Source organism: Eublepharis macularius, chromosome 3, assembly GCF_028583425.1.
Source record: "Eublepharis macularius isolate TG4126 chromosome 3, MPM_Emac_v1.0, whole genome shotgun sequence".
In the NCBI taxonomy this organism is placed as follows: Eukaryota; Metazoa; Chordata; class Lepidosauria; order Squamata; family Eublepharidae; genus Eublepharis; species Eublepharis macularius.
The window spans coordinates 46,811,034-46,829,181 of NC_072792.1; the positions used below are offsets into that span (position 1 = coordinate 46,811,034).

The following is an 18,148-nucleotide window of genomic DNA, read 5'->3' on the forward strand; positions in this document are numbered from 1 at the left end:
CCTGAACTTTAAACTTTACTCATTCAGCCACTTTACTGGAGAATCACTGCAATGCAGCCAAAACACAGCTAACAAATCCAGAGGACTAAAATGGGAACTCAAAAGTGGACAATATGGTCTGTTTTGTTCATGTTCTTGTTTCATCAGGCAGAATTGACAGGTATGGGTTTTGTCTGCTATAGTATTATGCTGGCTTTATGCTGAATTTCCAAAACCTAGGGAGACCATGGAGGGACAATAATTACTTTGTATTAACCTGAGGATTTGGAATTCACAAAAAATGTCCCCTTGAAATTTTTAGTTAGTATTGAAAACTGTCCCACAAAGGTAGGATCTGCAGTTTACACAAAACTAATTTATTTCATTTAAATGTTAGAGTGAAGAATAAATAAGGAAAGAGAGCAATAGAATCATTAATACTCATGTCATGTATAATTATTACTGACATTTAAGAGGCTCATTTGGAAGGAGAGCAATTTTTAAAGTTTAAAATAGACTTTACTGTATGAAAACAAAATGAGTTGCTAAATGTTGCAATTACCTAATATGAGAAAAGCCGCACTTCCATACAGCACCATACCAGATGAGATGTATTTACATACAGGACCAGTTTTAAAACTTAATTGCTGTAAGGAAAAGTTTCAGGTTTTTAAAGCCTGTATCTTATTATTTTTTAAAAAAAGAAAGAAGGTTCAGCTAAAAAAAATCTATACAGGTCAGAGAATTATTTTTCAGTTGCTCATGCTCTACAAATATATGCAAGCCTGCTAAACTGTATTGCTTCAGTCTTTTTTCACTCTGTCTTTATATATGATCACAATGACAGGGAATGCTTCCTAGATAGTGCTTTTCTTGATTGCACATACACTGAATGGAGGTCCCATAGTTGTTACTGACACGTTTGCCCAGTTTGTGTGAAAAAATGGAGTGGGTGTCTAATTTTTTTACAATAAAAGATTTGCAGGGGTGAATGGAATTGAATCTTTCTCTATCTCCACTCCTACACTCACAGAGAAATATAAAACACCATAAAAGCATAATTAGTGATGTTAATGAGACTGACCTGCGACCTTGCCAGCCCCATTTCAAATCTCACTTCTGTTATTAACTCACTAGATGCCCCTAGAACATTTATGTTCTTCCTGTGTTAAACTTTATAGGGTTGTTGTAAGGATTACCTAGATAACGTACGTGAAGCATGAAATGGTCCAAAGTGTTATGTACATTCATTGTTTATGTTATGATGATTGTATGCCCAAAGACAGGGCCTCACACTTCCATCGTTCAGTTCGTTTGGTTCATGAAAACGTCACGTCCAGGTCAGCAGAAGGTCACTTCTGGGTCAGCAGATGGTCTGCAGGAAGTCCATCCCCTGTTGCCTAGGAAACTGATTGATCAGCGCCAGGCTGTCTGCAGTGACGAACCCCAAAATGAACCAAACGAACCAGCCTAAAGTTTGTAGCGGTTCGTCAGAAATGGGCTCTGACGAACCACTCGTTTGTGAACCACGAACTGGCCTGGTTCATGACAAATTTTGGTTCGTATTTCGGTTCGTGCCCCTCGCTAGTTAATATCATACAGAATGAATGTAGAGGCTACTTCAAATTAGTGTGTAAAAATAAAACCTGTCTTTCCTTGCCCCTCCCATCACCTTGATTCCCTAATTAACAATCCCCATCCCCTAGCCTCTTTGCCTCTCTATGCATTTTCTATTAACATCTACATGTGTGGTTTTGTGAGGCTTCAACTACTCTCTTGTTTAGTTTTCATGTATTCAGAATCTTCTTCACATTCAACTTTTTATTTCTTGCTATCCCTGAATCACATCTTACTAACCACAACACTTTGTTTCTCCTGACCAAACTTTCTCAAAAACCAAGATGACTTTTCACTTCCCTCACAAAAGCTGCCCTGTTTGTCAACATTTCAAAAGTCACCCTTCTTTCTTCAAAGGTTTGAAAGGTTGTGAATTTTCCATAACAACACACCATCTCACAACTGACATGATCTTGCAGGTGACAGGCCTCCTTCTATTCCAGTTCAGATTAGATGTGCTTCTGACTAGTAGTCTGTGGCGCATGCATGCATGCATGCAGAGAGAGAGAGAGAGAGCAGCACTTGAGTCTGGATGAGTTATGCCAAGTATGTTTGAAGAAAGAAGTCAAATTGTTCACATCTTGCTTTTCAGTGTTTCTATCAGCTCAAGAAGCAAATAAAATAATTGCAAGATCAAAACGTGCCCGTTTAATTTTTCTTGAGGAGATCTTACAAGGTAATCTAGAAAGAGAATGCCTTGAAGAAATATGTTCATATGAAGAAGCAAGAGAAGTGTTTGAAAACACAGAAGAAACAGTAAGTATTTGTATCACGTGCCTTCTAAATCCATAAAAAGCAAGCCACTGGGCTGACATCAATGTCAATTTATGACCTAATCCAAAGACTTGCTGAAACAAAAATAAATGTTCAAGATGTGTCGTAAAGAATGTCTCCTACTCTTGTGCAGAATCATAAAACATGAAATCACATCTGCATTCCAGGAATATTTACTCCAGTTCTATAAGCAGATGCAACCAATAAGGGTACCAATCTCATTTAAAAAACACAGTTGTTGATATGCTTTGATTTAAGGTGGTATAGTTTGCATTCTTTAACATTTTTTACACAGAGAATAGAACAAGCTTTTCTAGTGGTTCCACACAATTTACAAGTGGACTGCTATTTCCACTGAAGACAATCAGATTCTATTCCTACTGGTTAATTAATTGCCTGTGAAATTTCACAGCCTAGATTGGTAGGAAGGCTCCTTCACCATTTCAGTTACGTCACTCATGCACTCTCAGCCTGCCTCTTGTTACATCCACACTATCACCCTTCTTCTAATCCGCTACCACCTTTCCTTTGCTTGAGATCCTTCCATTCCCCTATCCTACCAGATCCTGTACAATTTGTGCAACCTCCCCCTGTTGAGAATGGGTAGTGGTGCCACAACAAAATGGCCATGGAGGTGTCCCTCATTGGGGGACAGCCCAGTCACAAAATGGTTGCTGTAGAGACTAGTTCCAATCACACTAGAAAGGTTAATAAAACGTTAAGAAAATCTTCATATATGACCTACTGGAGTACCACACAGAGTGGAGAAGACAATACTTAAATAAAGGAAAGAATTTCAATGGATTATAAATTTTGGCGACAGTCTTATCTGTTGTCTTTTTTTTAAATTATATTTTATTAATTTTTCAGGAAAGTTAAGACAGGAGGGGTAGAGAACGGGGATAGGAAAGAAAAATACAAAAATTTCGCTATATAGTCTGCTTACAACAGTACTGTACATATCATTTAGTACTTCACATCAGTAAACTGTGATAATTTAAACAAATTACATTACAGCCTTTATGTCTTTAACACACTCATATCTTTATGCTTACTTTTAGACGGTCTTATCTGTTATCTTTAAGATCTGTGATTGTGTTGAATATTGTATATATGCATAATACATTGGGAGTGTTTATTTAAGGAAAACATTTTGGTTTACTGTTTAAGGACAGTCCTTAAAGATCACCTTGAATTTTAATCTTCCAGTGGTTTTGGACAAATCAATTAGCCCTTATATTCATTTGGAAGGAACTAATGGATTCTAATAGTCAGTGTATTCCATTAAAATACATCTTTTTTTCCCCAGGACAAGTTTTGGAATGGTTATTTTGGTAAGTAGACTTTACATTTATCATTTTGAGAATGTTATTTATATTATATATGCTATGGGACACAGAACTGGTTATTTATATGAAAGGAAATTATCTATCTTTAATGGATATTATATTGCTCGTATGTTGCTTTTTCATTCATTTTGAAGCTTTTGAGGTATGAATGGAAGAAAAATAACATAAGCCAAAAAAAGTTTTCAACAAAAGGTCCCAGTGCAATTCCTCCACCCTACTCCATAAATAGGTAAAGTTACCGACCTCAAGGCGGAACCTGCAGTCCTCCTGGAATTACATCTGAGTTCCTTCCTGGAATTACTGAAATTAAACTGAGCTTTCCCCTTCCTCCAAACGTCTGCCCTCCCTAGGCACTGTCCCCAAATCTCCAAGCATTTCCCAGGCCAGAGTTGGCAACCCTATTAGTAGGACCTGCTTCCTTTTAAAAATCAGGTACAGATACACAGATAGTAATTTTCTAATCCCTTTCTGACTTCTCCAAATAGTTTTGTTTACAGCTAGAAACAGGGAAAGCTGTGAGGGTGTTTTGTCAATATTGATTTGTGGAGAAGCGGTATGTATACTTTCATAAGACTCTCTGCCCATAAATTTAGAATCTTAATCTTGCCTTATAAAGCTTCCTCCCTTTCACCTGTTTTCATTTCTGCAGAGGAACTAATTTTAAAGCCTTCAGTTTAGAAAAATTCTAAGAGATGCGTAAGAACATACTAAAATATTTTACTAATCTCTGGCCAGTTATGTGATAATTGTTTGTTATTCTAGGAGCATTTTAAAATATTTATTTTATACATTTGTTTTTCAAATATGTACTTTGAAATTCTTACAGCTATCCAAAATGGATATGTCTCCTTTATTCAAAACTATAGAGATGAATTAAGATGTCCGCAGCAGGGTTAAGCCTGTTTTGTATAAGATAGATGTTGTGAATGTTTAAGAAACTATAAATGTTCCCTGTCAACAGATTTTGACTTCTGTTCACAATAGGTGAGTCATTGATAAATCAGGAGAGGGGGAGGAGAGTTGACTGATTTTCACAGTATTTCCTAGCTGTTTTCCCCCTTCTTTTCCTGAATAAACTTTATAAGTACTTTAACAAGCTGCTGCAGTCCCAGGGTGTATCAAATCTGAACACTTGCTTTTCAAACAAAAGAAGAAATATTGTCGAAGGCTTTCACAGCCAGAGAACGATGGTGGTTGTGGATTTTCCGGGCTGTATCGCCATGGTCTTGGCATTGTAGTTCCTGACGTTTCGCCAGCAGCTGTGACTGGCATCTTCAGAGGTGTAGCAACGAAAGACAGAGATCTCTCAGTGTCAAACTGTGGAGAAGATGTTAGCAGGTAATTTACATCTTACCTGCTAACATCTTCTCCACAGTTTGACACTGAGAGATCTCTGTCTTTCGGTGCTACACCTCTGAAGATGCCAGTCACAGCTGCTGGCGAAACGTCAGGAACTACAATGCCAAGACCATGGCGATACAGCCTGGAAAATCCACAACAACCAAAAGAAGAAATATTTCTTAAACAGAAAGAAATAAGGACACGGGTCTTTACTAACGGAAGGCTGCAAAACAAATTGCATTTTGTAGGGTAGTAAAATCTGTTGAATGCTCTTACTTTTAACTAAACATATATAAGATGAGTCTGTAAGCTGTGAATGGATTCCCCAAACAGTCTTCCTTTTGAAATAAAAGATGTGTGATTTAGATCCCTGATTCAGATTGGGGCTGTGGCACAGGTAAAGATTAACCTGTCATCTCACTCGATTTTTCTGTAAAGTAGCTAATTTGGCATGGGGACCAACATAGAAAGTGCCCAGTGGAGCAGATTAGATGAATACCATGGTGAATAAGTTACCCTACCCTCCTCCCATGCCATGTCCCTGAACCAAATTAGGATGCCACGTGTCTATTTAAATAGTAAAAATGTCTGGGAGCTGTGATCATGGAACTTGCCATGTTATATTGGGGCTACCCTTGAAGAAAAGATGCTGTTGAAACCATTATGATCTGTTTTCAGTTAAAAAACCCTAGTCAGACTGGAAAGCCGAAGGCTACATGGAAAGGACCCAATGATAACTCCTGCTAAGACCATTCTTAATGTTACTTACTAGTATTTTTCCCCTTTCAGGTGGTCAACAGTGCTCTTTGAATCCCTGCTTGCATAATGGTGTGTGCAAAGACACCATTCGCAGTTACACATGCAGTTGTATTGATGGGTACGAAGGAAGAAACTGTGCTTTTGGTAAAAGTCAACATTTTAAAAAATAAATAACCATGTATTACATGATTTTTAAGAATGATGTACAGGAAACTCTGTCAACCTCACTTTGGAACATAAGTATTACTTTGTTGTAGCAGATACTTTACTTAGTTGTAGCCAGTTTGGTGTAGTGGTTAGGAGTGCAGGACTCTCATCTGGAGAACCAGGTTTGATTCCCCACTCCTCCACTTGTAGCTAGCTGGGTGACCTTGAGTCAGTCACAGCTTTTCAGAGCTCTCTCAGCCTCACCCACCTCACAGGGTGATTGTTGTGGGGATAATAATGACATACTTTGTAAACTGCTCTGAGGGGGTGAAGTCATCCTGAAAGGCAGTATATAAATCAAATATTATTATTATAAAATTTTATTAAATATGGTCCACTTAACTTAGTTTTCTATCTTTCAGCAACAGCCAGATGACACAGGAAAATTCTCAAGCAGGATATGAGAGTAGTAGATATTCCCTTGTTTTTTTCCTCTTCCTGTTTTTGATTTTAGCACTTTAAAGAAGTTTTCACCAATTCCACTTTCCCATGGCAGAGATACAATTCCCCCTTATGTGATTCCCAGGGTCTTTTGTCCCTGAGAATCCTTTTGTAGGGTACTTAGGGCTGCTGCTGGAGAAGTGCAGTGCAAAATCCCACTCTGCTGACAGAAATTCCTTCTGTCAGTGGTGATTCAACTTGTAAGTTGCTTAACCATTACAGAGACACTCATCTCCCTCTGCTACCTCTACCGGAACATACAGTAACTGTTTCTCCTATGTCTAGAAAAAGTTACTGTCTTTTTGAGATGTATTAAAAATCTTAGCTGGTTTCTAATAATCTCTCTCCTACTCCTGTCCAGTCCAACTTCTCTAGTGTGTCATTTCCTAATTGTCCCTCTGCCATGGAACTCAAATCCTACTGGCACAGGCAGTTATGAATAAATTATGATAATGCCTCCATGATATACTTGAAACTGTTTCTGGCCACAGTCCGATGAGCGGGCACTGCAGTTGCTCCTGGGACTTTGTCACACACATAATTTGACATCCACCACTGAAAATGGAAGTTTGGTTGGATGCATGGTTCTCTTGATCTCAGCCTTGATTTTTTTGCTGGGAAAAACGTCCAGAAACACAACAGATACACATAGATGCAGAGGAGTTAGCCGTGTTAGTCTGTAGTAGCAAAATCAAGAAGAGTCCAGTAGCACCTTTAAGACTAACCAACTTTATTGTAGCATAAGCTTTCAAGAATCACAGTTCTCTTCGTCAGATGCATGCATGCAGATGCTACAATAAAGTTGGTTAGTCTTAAAGGTGCTACTGGACTCTTTTTGATTTAACAAATATACAGAAACTAACAAGTGGGTAAAGCCTAGAGGCATCAGGCAACAGATAACAAAGAATAAATATTGGGGGGGGGGAAGCTTGCATCAGTTGCATAGTTTATGGATGATTTCATTTTGAAACATCTTGTTAAAAATTTGTATTGTTCTGTTTAGCTAAAAACGAGTGCCGCCATGAAATGAATGTGGGTTGTCAACACTTTTGCTATCCAGAACTGAAGTCCTACCGCTGCTCGTGCGCACAAGGCTATGAACTTGTGAAAGGCAAATTCTGTGTTCCACTAGGTAAGTATGGAAAATTGGGCAGATAAAAACATTCTCTGCTAAAGTTTTGGCTGCAACATACTGTAGCGTATAATGGTTAAAGCAAAAATAAAGGGTGATCTAAGAAGAATCCAGATCAAAGCTTATATTAGCCATGAATGTGTTGTTTCACTTTAGGCAAACTTTTCTGCCTCTCAGCCTTATCTTTTCCAATCCATAAAATGGGGTGTGTGTGTGATACCAGGGTTAAAGAGAGATTACAACATAATTTGTGAATAAAAAGTGCTATATCAAAAGTAAATATTATTGCCATGGGCAAAGTGTGCAAAACCTGTCCACACAGCAAACATTACAATCCCAAAGAGATTCTCAGATTTATTGTCAATTTATTGTCTCAGATTTGTTCCTATTATCACATCGTCTCAAACTGTAGCACTTTTGTCTCTTGTAAGAGTAAATGCCAGCTATTCACACTGAAGAAAATAGGCATATGCTCAGAGACATTGTTTAGCCTGTTCTTAGCATTTGGATTTCAAATTACAACCCATTAAGTTTGTCCCACATAACACACAGGGAACCACAAACAGCCAAACTAGTAGCCCTGGACATAGCTCCACCCCTTCACCTGCATATGCACAGTCTGGGTTTCTTGGTGTAGTTCCATCAGCACAATGGAACCCGAAGCAAGTGGCACTTACATACACTGATCAGCAAAAGGTGTTCCAGTGCAATATAGGGGAGGGGCCGTGGCTCGGTGGTAGAGCATCTGCTTTGTATGCACAAGATCCCAAGTTCAATCCCTGGCTCTCTAGTTGAAAGGGCCAGGTACTATGTGACATAAAAGCCCTGTGCCTGGGACTGTGGAGAGCTGCTGCCTGTCTTACTGACCTCGATGGACCAATAGTCTGATTCACTAAAAGTAGTTTCATGGATTCATTATACAGAACTACGCACAGAGGAAGTATTGGAAGCTGTTTTCCCTTCCTGCCTGCATTGCATTGTGCCTAGAAGCAGGGAAAGTTCACCACAGAAGCAGAACCTGTGAAAAACCAGTGCAGAGGCCCTAGTGCTGTTGGTCTTTTTCCAGCACAGCAGTGCTTATAGTTATGAGAGAGCATAGAAATGGCTTGAGTCTTTGTCATAAGACGCTTTGAACAACCTTTTGAGGTAGGTTAGGATGAGAAAGTGTGACTGAGTAAGTTCCCTGGCCCTCACTTAACACTCCAACCACTTCACCACCTATTCATCAGACAAGGATCTGTCTTAAGTTTGACATTTTTAAAGGCACGTTAATCTTAATAAAAACAAATGAAACCGTTATTCCTGGGAACCATTAAAATCTAATATATACATATATATTTCATTGCCAGATCAGTGTGCATGTGGCAAATTTGAAGAGGACGTGCAAATGAAACTAATTGCAGCTGAGAACATCAACAGAGGATTCCCTTGGCAGGTATTTAGCAAGAGAGATGTTGTAAAAATTAAATATACTTCTAGTTCCACTGATAATGAACAGGACTTACAGGGCAATAGTAAGGACTGATTGCAGCAATTCAGAGTGATTGACATTGCTGTAGTTAAAGCTCATAGGACTTGCAAACAAAGTATATACTTGCTTTCTAAAACTCCCAAGCATCAGAGTACTAATTTATTTACATTCATATCCTGTTTTTCTCCCTAATGGGGGGGGGACCCAAAGTGGTTCACATCCTTTTCCCCTCTCCGTTTTATCCTCACAACAACCCTGTGAGATGTTAGGTTGTGCATTTGTGTGACTGACATAAGGTCACCCTTGGTAGAGCAGGAATTCGAACTTGTCTCCCAGATCCTAGCCTGCTACTCTAACCACTACACCATGCTGGCTCTCTCTCTATTAATTCTGGTATTCTTCTGGCCACCATTGTCAGACTTGTGTTAAGGTTTTGTCTTGCTGTGTGTGTTCTGCACAATTGTCTGTTAGGAAGCCTCCCCCTTCCTTTACTCCCCTATTTTCCCTGCTAAGTTCTCACTTCTGTCTGCCTTCCTTCCTCACAAGAACACACCTTTACCACATGTAAAGCATATCCAAAGTGTTTTTGATTGTAGTTTATACCTGAAGCTTTCTGTGAAAGAGTATTCCATGGAGTTAACTTCTGAGAAGGAATGAGGAGTATAAGACACTGCCCTGAGGATCTCATTATCAAATAAGAACAAGATATATTGTGGCCTGTTTTGCTTTTAAGGTCCTTCTCTTAAGCTCTGAGGGAGAAGGACTGTGTGGAGGCGTTCTACTGAAAACCAGCTTCGTACTGACTACAGCTGCCTGTGCACTGCTCTCTCCTGTCAGTGCCGTGATTGGTAGGTAGCCAAGTTATCACAGGTTTGGCATTTTTAGAAGTTCAGGAGTGAAATCTGTGAGAAATAGGCAGAGGGAAAAAACCATAATGGACAGATGCTGGGAACCAAGCCAAAATGTGTACGTTCCCTTCCTGGTGATTTGGCAGGTTATACTACTGGACCCACTCAGTCCTCCTCATGACTCCTGTAACCTGCTGCTTTGAGTGCGTCTGTGGTTTGAAATGCAAGGGTGAATTTTTAAGTGGCTGCTGGGTTGCCCCTGGTTGCTGGTTGAATTGGATATTGAACCCTAAATGGCATTAACGCATTCTCTGATCTAATTAGGCAGCTGCTGTTTCTATATAGTAATTAATAGCTAAAGAGTATTCCAAATGGACTTCAGGCTAAACAAATGATGGCATATACCCTGCCTCCCCCAATTTTTATACATAGTTGAAAGAACAATACAGAAGGTTTATCATTTTTTTAGTCCTGCAGGCCAAGTTAGATGCACAGGACTGTGTGGATGAGAACTAAGTTATGTACAACAGTTTAATTCCAGCTTCCCAATGTGCGTATCCGCAGTTCAGGCAATGTTTTGTTTTCAAGACTATATAGACATGGATTGTTACTTCCTCCATAAAAGTTCCTTCTATACGTAAAGGGAATGCTGTGTGTGTGAAATAACCTTTGACAGCCTGTACTTAAGACCATGTCACAAATTACAAAGCCTAGTGTAGGGATTTATTTATCCTACTACTTGCCTGAACAAAATTTATTCATTTATTTAAAAGTTTATACCCTATCTTTCCTTTTGACTCAAGTCTGAAGTTGTCTGCCAAACTTAGGGAGCTCGCCTCCAGCTTAAGAAGCTCTTCAATTGGAGAGAGTCATTTTAGTTGGAGGGGAGGTTGGTTGAATCCATCCCTTTCTGTAATACAGCTTGCTACCTACAGCCCAGAGAACACAAGCTCTTTCCTTTAGTATTCCTTTCCTTTACCCTACCAAAAAGAGAACTTGAACAGCAGATAATAGCAGCACATGCCAAACCAGTGGGTTCCTTCTTTCAAACAATAAAAGGTCTCTAGGCGGCTGTAAGAACAAGCAATAGGCTTAAATTTGATTTACAGTAAATAGTAGCCATCTGAGGCCGAGTGAAAAATTTCTCCCTCTCATTCTGTTCTATATAATGTAGATGTAACTGATAATTGTTTGTGCAATGATTACCATGGTCAATGAACACACATCATGATCTCCACAGGAAATGACAGATTGCATGGAGCTAGACAATTCATATACGTGAATCAGGTAAACATACACCTCCGCTATGACAACAGCACCGGCAAGAACAACCTGGCAGTGCTAGAACTCGAAACGCCTAGTGCCTGCAACAGCTCCCAGTTACCCATATGCCTTCCAGAGAGGGATTTTGCAGAGCACGTATTGATTTCACAACAGGTGGCCACTCTTAGTGGGTGGAAAATGGAGGGAAACAACTTGGCTGATTCACTAGCTGAATTTCAAATTCTGTATCTCCACGAAAATGAATGTGCACAAACACTCAATAGAACTATGATAACCAGGGAATTCTGTGGATACAGTCCTAAGGCAAGAAGAGAAAAACTGGCTGGAGGAAGTTTCAGTGCTGTTAAATATAAAGGCACTTGGTTTCTGACGGGCATTTTAGAATCACAGGGAACAGAAGCAGATGAGCGGGAAACGTTTATATTCACCAAGATTTCAAGATACATGATGTGGTTCAAACAGATAATCGAGTAATCAAATGCCGCAACAAATGAATACACAGTATTAATACAGGTTGCTGTTGAAAATGTGTGTATACTCATCAATTAAAATAAAGAGGTTTGATCTCCTCTCTCCCTTCTTGGAAAACAGAACTCATCATTTACTTTTCTACATAAAGTGGGGCTTTATTTATATTGATTGCTAGCTAGACTAACTTTCTCAGTATGTAACAGAAATGCCACCCTTCTGGTGAAATTACTCCATAATGCAACAGTGTAGTCAAAAAGCAGTAGTATACAATATTAATCATTAATTACTACACATACTTATAACAGCTGAGTCCCCTTGGGTTTGTGACTGTGTTCATATGGATATAATAAGCAAGGAGGATATGGCCAACGGATGGGAGTTTAAAGAGCACTTCAGTATGCACCTCCTCTACTTGCCTCCTTTGGAATGTCTCTGCAGCGAGTGTCAACACAAGTGTATCAGTAGACTAACTACAGGCACATCAATCTATAATTCAGAGGAATTAGCCGTGTAGCCTACAGTTAGTCTGTAGTGGCAAAATAGTAAAGATTCCAGTTGCACCTTTAAGACTAACCAACTATATTGTAGCATAAGCTTTCGAGAGCTACAGCATGGAGCATCTGATGAAGAGAGCAGTAGTTCTCGAAAGCTTATGCTATGATACAGTTGGTTAGTCTTAAAGGTACAACCGGACTCTTTACTATCAAGCTATAAGACTGTGGTACTAAACCGTATACTTTCAAAAGCACAAAAAAAATAGTCCCACTAAGAGGGGAACCCAAGAGTGAAATGGAAATATTAGGTTTATTCTTGTGACAGGTAGTCTGTGTCTTGTGGGAAAACAGAGGAACTCAACCACGCAACAGACACAACAGTAACAACAGTTCAAATCCAAAAGGATTTATATTTTATAAAATCAAAGTATTTGGTTTCAATGGGTGCTGAAAAGAGATCCCAAATTCTTTCTTGAGCTTCATGCAGAAAACTGAATTTACATGGTTAGCTAGTCCAAAGAAAATCTGAACTGAAAAAAAATAAAATCCAAATATTTAAATGGATTGTCTTAAATATTGTTTTCTGCACATAAGATTTGAGTATGTAGGTACTCCAAGATAATGTATTTTTGTCTGGTAGTATAAATATGCAACAATTGCAAATCATATCAGAGAGCCCATCTCAGTGATACTGAACAAAACAAAATCAACAGAAGGCATAAGTTTAAGTTGATTAATGAAGTTTGCAATGTTCTGTAAGTTTGCAGGTGTTCTGTAAGGCAGTACACATTGTACTGAAGAACTCTCCCACACTTGTTCATGTGCATTTCAACAGATTAACAGGTTAACATCCCGGCCATTCCAATCTTCGAAAAGAGTCACTCTGAGAGCAAGCCACCTTCATAAACAGTTGTTCTCCATGTGGATCGCAATGGACTCAACACACAGTTGAGAGTGGAGGGAACGGGTTTTGCTTGCTGACAACAAGCTTCTGATGCTGGTGCGATATATACCCTTTAATGTGCCCCTGACACAGATAGAAGAGAAATACACATTTAGTATTATTGTAAATTTAGAGTCACTTACAGCCATCAGGTAGGTTTCGATAAAAGTGTAAAAACAAGTGTGTTGCTTCCAGTGTGTATCATGTGTTTACAAAAGCCTACTCTCTCGGTAACACTCCTAGTGTAGGGTTGTCTGCTTGGGGGATGGAACAGACAAAACCCAGCATGGGGTTAGGGTGAGTGTGCGTTAACGTACCATGCTACTGAAACCTTTTGCATTAGTAACATGTAAAATGGAATCACGTGCACATGTGTTTTGCACAAAAAATCTTGATTCCTGCCCAGCTTGACAAATTGTGCTGTTTGAGTGGAAACAGCAGGCAGCTTTACTGAACTACCCTTCTCTGAGGGTGTCACACAGAGAAAATACTACAACAGTATTATAACTCTTCGTCTTTGGTACTATTGCTCCTATTTTATATATTATATATATAGTTTATATAGGAAACAGAGATTGATGGGGAAAAAGGTGTCTTTGTGGGTTGTAGAGGAGCAGAGAAGTGAACCCAGATCAGTCAATCCTAGACCTTGGTAGACTGCACCACACTCTGCGTGACACTTTAATTCACAGTCCATTTTCACTAAATATGCCTTAAATATTATAAGTTTGTTGCTCTGAAGCGGTTACCATGGGTTACTGAATACAGAAATAAAGTATTAATCTCCATTAATGGAAATCTAGAGTTAGTGATCTTATTTACGTCATTTATAGTCCACCTTTCTCACCAAGACTCAAGGCGATCAGACAGAGGAAGTCAGTACAATCAATATCAAAGACATTTCAATATACATATAATGGGTAAATAACATGCAAGTCAATTACCTTAACCAAAAAACACATTGTTACAGACTGTATTTACTTATTTCTTTTTTTTCATTTTTAAAGTTTTTTTATTTTTTAATATCTAACATAAAAAACTACAGAAGACTACAAAAGTATAAAGGGGAGGGGAGAGGAAAAAAAAGGGGGGAAGGGAGAACTGGGGAAAGGGACATGGATTTACTTATTTCATAAGAATCGAACTTCAATGCATACCATGTATATGAGGTTAGCTAGAATGCACTGGACTTCATCGATATCAACATCATTGACTTTCATGAATTTCAGAGCAACCAGAAAGGCATCTAGAGAAAGTTGGTGAGTTCTGAGTAACAAATACCTAAAAGAAGAAAAAGGATACAGAAATCAGTTCCTATAGGATACTAACTCAAATCCAGCCTAAAATAAATATACCTAATCTTTTCTAAACAGTTTTACTTCTCAGGGCAACATCTCTGGCCACAGGCCAGGCTGGATCCAGCTTCTTCTCCTCAGCTCAGAAGCAGAGCTCGAGGACACAATAATTATGGAAAACTCAATTGGTCCCAGATTCCCTTGTTCAATCACTGTCTTGGATCCACTGGTAACTTCCACTGATGGAGGCAATTTCCACCGATGCAGCCTCAATTTCCCCCCAAACACTGTTCCTGGGAGACAGGGAATCCCTAAGAATAACATGAGGCGTTGGAGAACAACATGAGGCGTTGGAGTCGGGTTTGCAGCAGGAGGGGGGAAACTGGCAAAGATCTCTCCTCTCCCTACCATGCCTGGAAATCCTTTGGTGGATCCAAGTTTCGGTTCCTTTTTTAAGGTGGAACAGAAAACAAGGGTTCATACTGGATGCATAAGTTTAGCTGGCAAGGCAACATGAACAGACCAAGTGTTCCAGAATAATTTCAGCTAGAAAATTCAATTATTAAGAAAAAGTTAAGAAGCAGAACCCTAAAAATGCTTAGAGAACCAAAGGAAGTTAACATCTCTCTAAAGAATTCACTCTACTGTTTGGCCTGTCCTCAAGGTCAGGAGTATGTTACCAGAGATGGTTCTAGGATTTGGCATGACTATCAGCAGACTGACATCAGATACATGGCAGCTGTGATGAACCTTTCTTTGTCAGCAAGATCAGAAGCAGAGCTCAGAAAACAAGCCAGCGTCTTCTCAGGTAATGCAGGGGAAAGATGGGGAGGGAACAGAACCTTTATCCCCGGATCATTAGACCGAACTTGGCATGCCGTAACCAGTATCAGGATGGAAAAGGAACAGATCAAAGCTCTTCACTTTAACCAGCTGCTTCTGAGGCATCTCAAGCACCTGTGTTTGAAGCCAGACGTGTGGCTAGGAAAATGATCAGCAGCATGTTCCTGCTGGGAACGTCATGGCCCGATCCTTAAGGCTGCGATTCCTTTCTGGGGAAAGCTGACTCATTTAGCCAACCATTAGAAATCTGTATTTTTCAGAAGGTGCAACATTCCTTACAGAAACAGAATGAGAGATAACTCATCCATCCCACCAAAATTGCTTCTTCCTTTTATTGAGCAGCACTAATTATTAATGTCATTGTAATCCTAAGTACTTATTTGTCACAGAGTCCCCTTTCAGACACTGCAAATGCTACTCTGCTTACACTTTCTTGAAGAGATTCCTGTAGGTGATGATTTTCAACTTCTCAAGGATAAGGAAGATACCGCAACGGATGAAGAATGTCTCATGCTTTGCCAGAGCATCGTTCAGCAAAAGGAGGTTCCCTTCACTACAGGAATGAAAAAGCAAGAAGCATTGTGACGTAGTGCATCCTTCCACAGAGGGGAGAGGAAGACCTGCGCTGAATTCTCTGCAGCATTCTGATTTTCTATGTTCAGATAGGATTTTCTGCATGGGGGAAGTATTCATATGTGCAATCCCTCCCCTGCAACGTCAAGTACTGCAATTCAGCAAGAGAAGTGATCTTGTGGAGTTCGCACCTCCACTCTAACACAGAACAGCACTAACTGCAACAACCTGTTCTGACTTCCTGCTTTTGAGTATTTAGAGAATTCATTCCAAGCTCCTTGTTTCTTGGCCCAACCGTCTTAATCCTTCAAAAGACAAAGTCAATCCAATGTATGTATTTATTTATTTATTTAATTTATACCCCGCCTCTGTCCCCAATGGGAACCCAAAGCAGTTTACATTGTGGGTGTGACTGGCCTAAGGTTACTCATGGCAATGTGGGGAATTGAACCTGGTCTCCCAGATCCTATCCAAACACTCTAACCAATACACCACACTGACTCTCTTGCTGAATTTTCACATTTGTTCTTGTGCAACACCAAAATAGATGGCTATAGTTTCAAAGCCATGTTAGTGCTAATGCCTGGACAACACCCTTAATAAACTACCAGAATTGCAGCTACTAAGGTTCAATAAGTGGCACTTACCTCACAGCTTTTGTTACTTCTGCAAACTGCATGAGGTCATATTTGTTTAAAAGCTGGATCATTGGCATATGTCCCTGAAAACCAGGCACAGTTATTAATACTTCAAATATCTAATCAGGTAGCTAATCATTCTGTAAAAATGTTATTGCTATCAGATGGTGTCACAACCCCTGATCCAGGCCCTTCTCTTGTTAAGGGCATTTTATACCTCTTGTTACCACTAATGAGTCCCTGAGGCTGGAGAGTTGCACACTGCCTCACCAACCACACCCATCCTGTATTTACTTAATATCAGGGTCATGGTCTGCTTTGTGTGTATGAGGTGACGTGGATTTGTGTTATGTGGAGTATTTATTTTGATATACACAGGATTCTGTAATACTGAGAGCACATCAACTGTCACTTCAAACCTCTTTTCCCTGGTTGTAGTCAGAACACAGGAATCAGATATAGCAAAACAAACAAGGTCCCTTCCCATACGAAACTGAATATATTTCTGCTATATGCCAGCCCCCAGCCAGAATGCCTTCATTGAGGAGGAAGGAGAACCTGATGGCGGCAGCAGTGCTATATTGGGTCTGAGTTCAGCAGTCAGCTGGTGCCATGGGTAGAAGGCAACAGAGCAGGGCTAAATCCTGAGCCGAGTCAGACTCACTGAAGTTTGCAGCAGGGAATCTTTCCACGCTGAGAAGCCCAGCCTCTGTTCCTAACTAGCTCCCAACAGTCGAGTACGGCAGCATTTTTTTTAATCACCCACACCTTCACAGAGTGTCAAGCCAAAGGCAGATCGCCCGTGGTGCCTCACCAAATGCCTGTGTGGTATCCTTCTATAAATATGTTACTAAATAAAAGCTCCATTCTTTAAATTATGAAGTCCTAGAATGTGCAAAGGGGCTTGGTGTCTTCAGATGCCTCTTACCAGTAACATTTTCACCGGCAGCAAATAAATCAAAATCATCCTTTTATTTTTCTGACTTGAGCGGTGGCAGTGCTCAAAGGCAAAAGAGAGATATTCTTCAGCTGCAGACATGGAAAGAGGAGGAGAAAAGCAGCAAATGTGGCATCACAATGAAGGCGTTCGATGCAATCACACCAAAGCTACCTTTCCAAAATGGTTTCTGGTCAAAAGCTCTGGCCCCTCCACTACCATACTCATTGTTAAATCTCAGGTAGGTAGCCATGTTGGTCTGCAGTGGCACCTTAGAGACCAACAAGGTTTTCAGGGTATAAGCTTTCAAAGAGTCAAAGCTCACTTCTTCAGATACAAAAAGATGGGAGTTTTGATTCTTGCAGTCTTAAGAACACTTTCCTGGGAGTAAGGTCCACTGACTAAACCTTCATAGGATTGCTCTCTTGAAAGCTTATACCCTGAAAACCCTGTTGTCCTCTAAGGAGCTACTAGACTGAAATCCTATAGCAACATAATTTTTTTAATCAACTCATGTTTTGTGATTAAGTATTTGTAAACAGAGTGGGTCATTTCAGAGATGCATGTCAAAACTAGAGTATCATGCCGTAATTAAAAGCCTAACACAAATCCCAACATTTTGGCTTAGTGCAAACGAAAAGCACAAATACTGTTAGAAGAATGGGCACAACATTTTGCACTCCTTCCTTTATTTGTAGTCAGTGGTGAACACCAGTGCAGATATAATGCTAACCATAGCTAGCTGTGAAACT

The 18,148-nt window shown here is 39.7% G+C and overlaps 2 protein-coding genes across 3 annotated transcripts in view; one reads left to right on the forward strand and one right to left on the reverse strand.

The window, feature by feature from the left end:
* On the forward strand, window positions 1–11,775 carry PROZ (protein Z, vitamin K dependent plasma glycoprotein). The gene is made up of 8 exons (XM_054973827.1): window positions 1–160; window positions 2,189–2,352; window positions 3,680–3,704; window positions 5,850–5,963; window positions 7,471–7,599; window positions 8,949–9,034; window positions 9,804–9,918; window positions 11,159–11,775. Exons 1-8 carry the CDS (start codon window positions 91–93, stop codon window positions 11,674–11,676), a joined length of 1,221 nt encoding a protein of 406 aa, XP_054829802.1. The 5' UTR covers window positions 1–90; the 3' UTR covers window positions 11,677–11,775.
* The window catches only part of PCID2 (PCI domain containing 2), a 17,938-nt gene continuing 11,396 nt past the window's right edge, over window positions 11,607–18,148 (reverse strand). For both annotated transcript variants that reach the window (XM_054973829.1, XM_054973828.1), the window contains exons 11-15: window positions 17,388–17,488; window positions 16,469–16,542; window positions 15,676–15,801; window positions 14,268–14,391; window positions 11,607–13,194 (exon numbers count right to left, since the gene is read on the reverse strand). In XM_054973829.1, coding sequence (XP_054829804.1) covers window positions 13,105–13,194; window positions 14,268–14,391; window positions 15,676–15,801; window positions 16,469–16,542; window positions 17,388–17,488 — 515 coding nt within the window. In that variant the 3' untranslated portion in view covers window positions 11,607–13,104. The remainder of the gene's footprint in view (window positions 13,195–14,267; window positions 14,392–15,675; window positions 15,802–16,468; window positions 16,543–17,387; window positions 17,489–18,148) is intronic.